General features: G+C 70.1%; 1 protein-coding gene across 1 annotated transcript in view; it reads right to left on the bottom strand.

The window, feature by feature from the left end:
* ANKS1A (ankyrin repeat and sterile alpha motif domain containing 1A) overlaps positions 1-1,022 on the bottom strand; it is a gene marked incomplete at its 5' end in the record, with an annotated part of 101,616 nt that overhangs the window by 6,047 nt on the left and 94,547 nt on the right. The window contains 2 exons of the mRNA XM_015560837.1: positions 29-237; positions 938-1,016. Of these exons, the coding sequence (XP_015416323.1) occupies positions 29-237; positions 938-1,016 (288 nt within the window). The remainder of the gene's footprint in view (positions 1-28; positions 238-937; positions 1,017-1,022) is intronic.

Genomic DNA, 1,022 nt, shown 5'->3' with positions numbered 1-1,022 from the left:
GGTGCTGCCCAGCCCATGGCGCCCCCACCAGGCCGGCAGCAGCCCAGGGCAGCGGGCAGCCCACGCCCAGGCGGCTGCACTCACGTTCACCAGCTCCAGCTCCCAGAGGTTCCTCACGGAGTCGATGGAGCTGTAGCCACTGGACAGGAAGGAGTGGACGTAGTCCTGCAGCCCCAGGGAGTCCAGCCAGGAGGGCACCGACGGGGGGCTGCTCCCCTCGCAGCCCAGGGCCTTCACCTGTGGGGCAAGAGGGCGGAGCTGACACCTTGGTCCTCACCGGGCACGGTCCCCGGGCGGAGACCCAGGCCAGCGCACGCAGCCGCAGCAGAGACCACGGCCGGGTAGGTTTGGGGCAGCTTCTGAGGCCACGGAGGGGCCTGGTCTCCGGCCCCCCGTCTGGTGACCACCAGCAGCCCAAGACTGGGCCTGGGGAGGTGGCCCTGTTAGGTGAGGCTGGTGGGGGAGGCTGTGCAGAAGGCCCGTCGGATGGGGTCACGGGCCTGATGGGACAAGAAAGGGGCGCTGGCCTCGCCGTTGGGACTTGTTTGTGCTTCCTGCGCTCGGGGCATGTGGCAGGGATGGGCACTGGACTCAGTCAGTGAGGAGGTCACCTCCAGCCCGACTCCACCAGGGGTCAGCGCAGGCCGGCCCGGTCTCAAGTGATTCAGGGGAGACCCCCAGGGGCTCTGGGGCCAGGCCTGTGGGCACCAGGCCGCAAGGGCAGATGCCTGCAGCCCTCCTGAGGCCGGAGCAGGTCCAGTCCCTCGTGCTCTGCTGGCTCTGGGGGCCTCAGCAGTTGGCAAAGTGAGTGGACTCTGTTGCCCTCGGGGACCCTGGGATGAGGAAGCACCCCGCGTGGTCCGCATGCCCCGAGCCAGGAGGTGCGGGGAGAGGCCTGGCTCTGGCAGGGCCCGGGCTGCGGGGCTGTGGGTGGCACCTTGGGCAGGGCCCGCGCGGCATGGAGCAGCTTGCGGCGGTGCTGCGGGTCACTGATGCCGATCTCCCGCAGGTCTGCTCTTCCA

Source organism: Myotis davidii, unplaced genomic scaffold, assembly GCF_000327345.1.
Source record: "Myotis davidii unplaced genomic scaffold, ASM32734v1 scaffold1036, whole genome shotgun sequence".
NCBI lineage: Eukaryota > Metazoa > Chordata > Mammalia > Chiroptera > Vespertilionidae > Myotis > Myotis davidii.
This window is presented reverse-complemented; position numbering and strand designations above follow the sequence as displayed.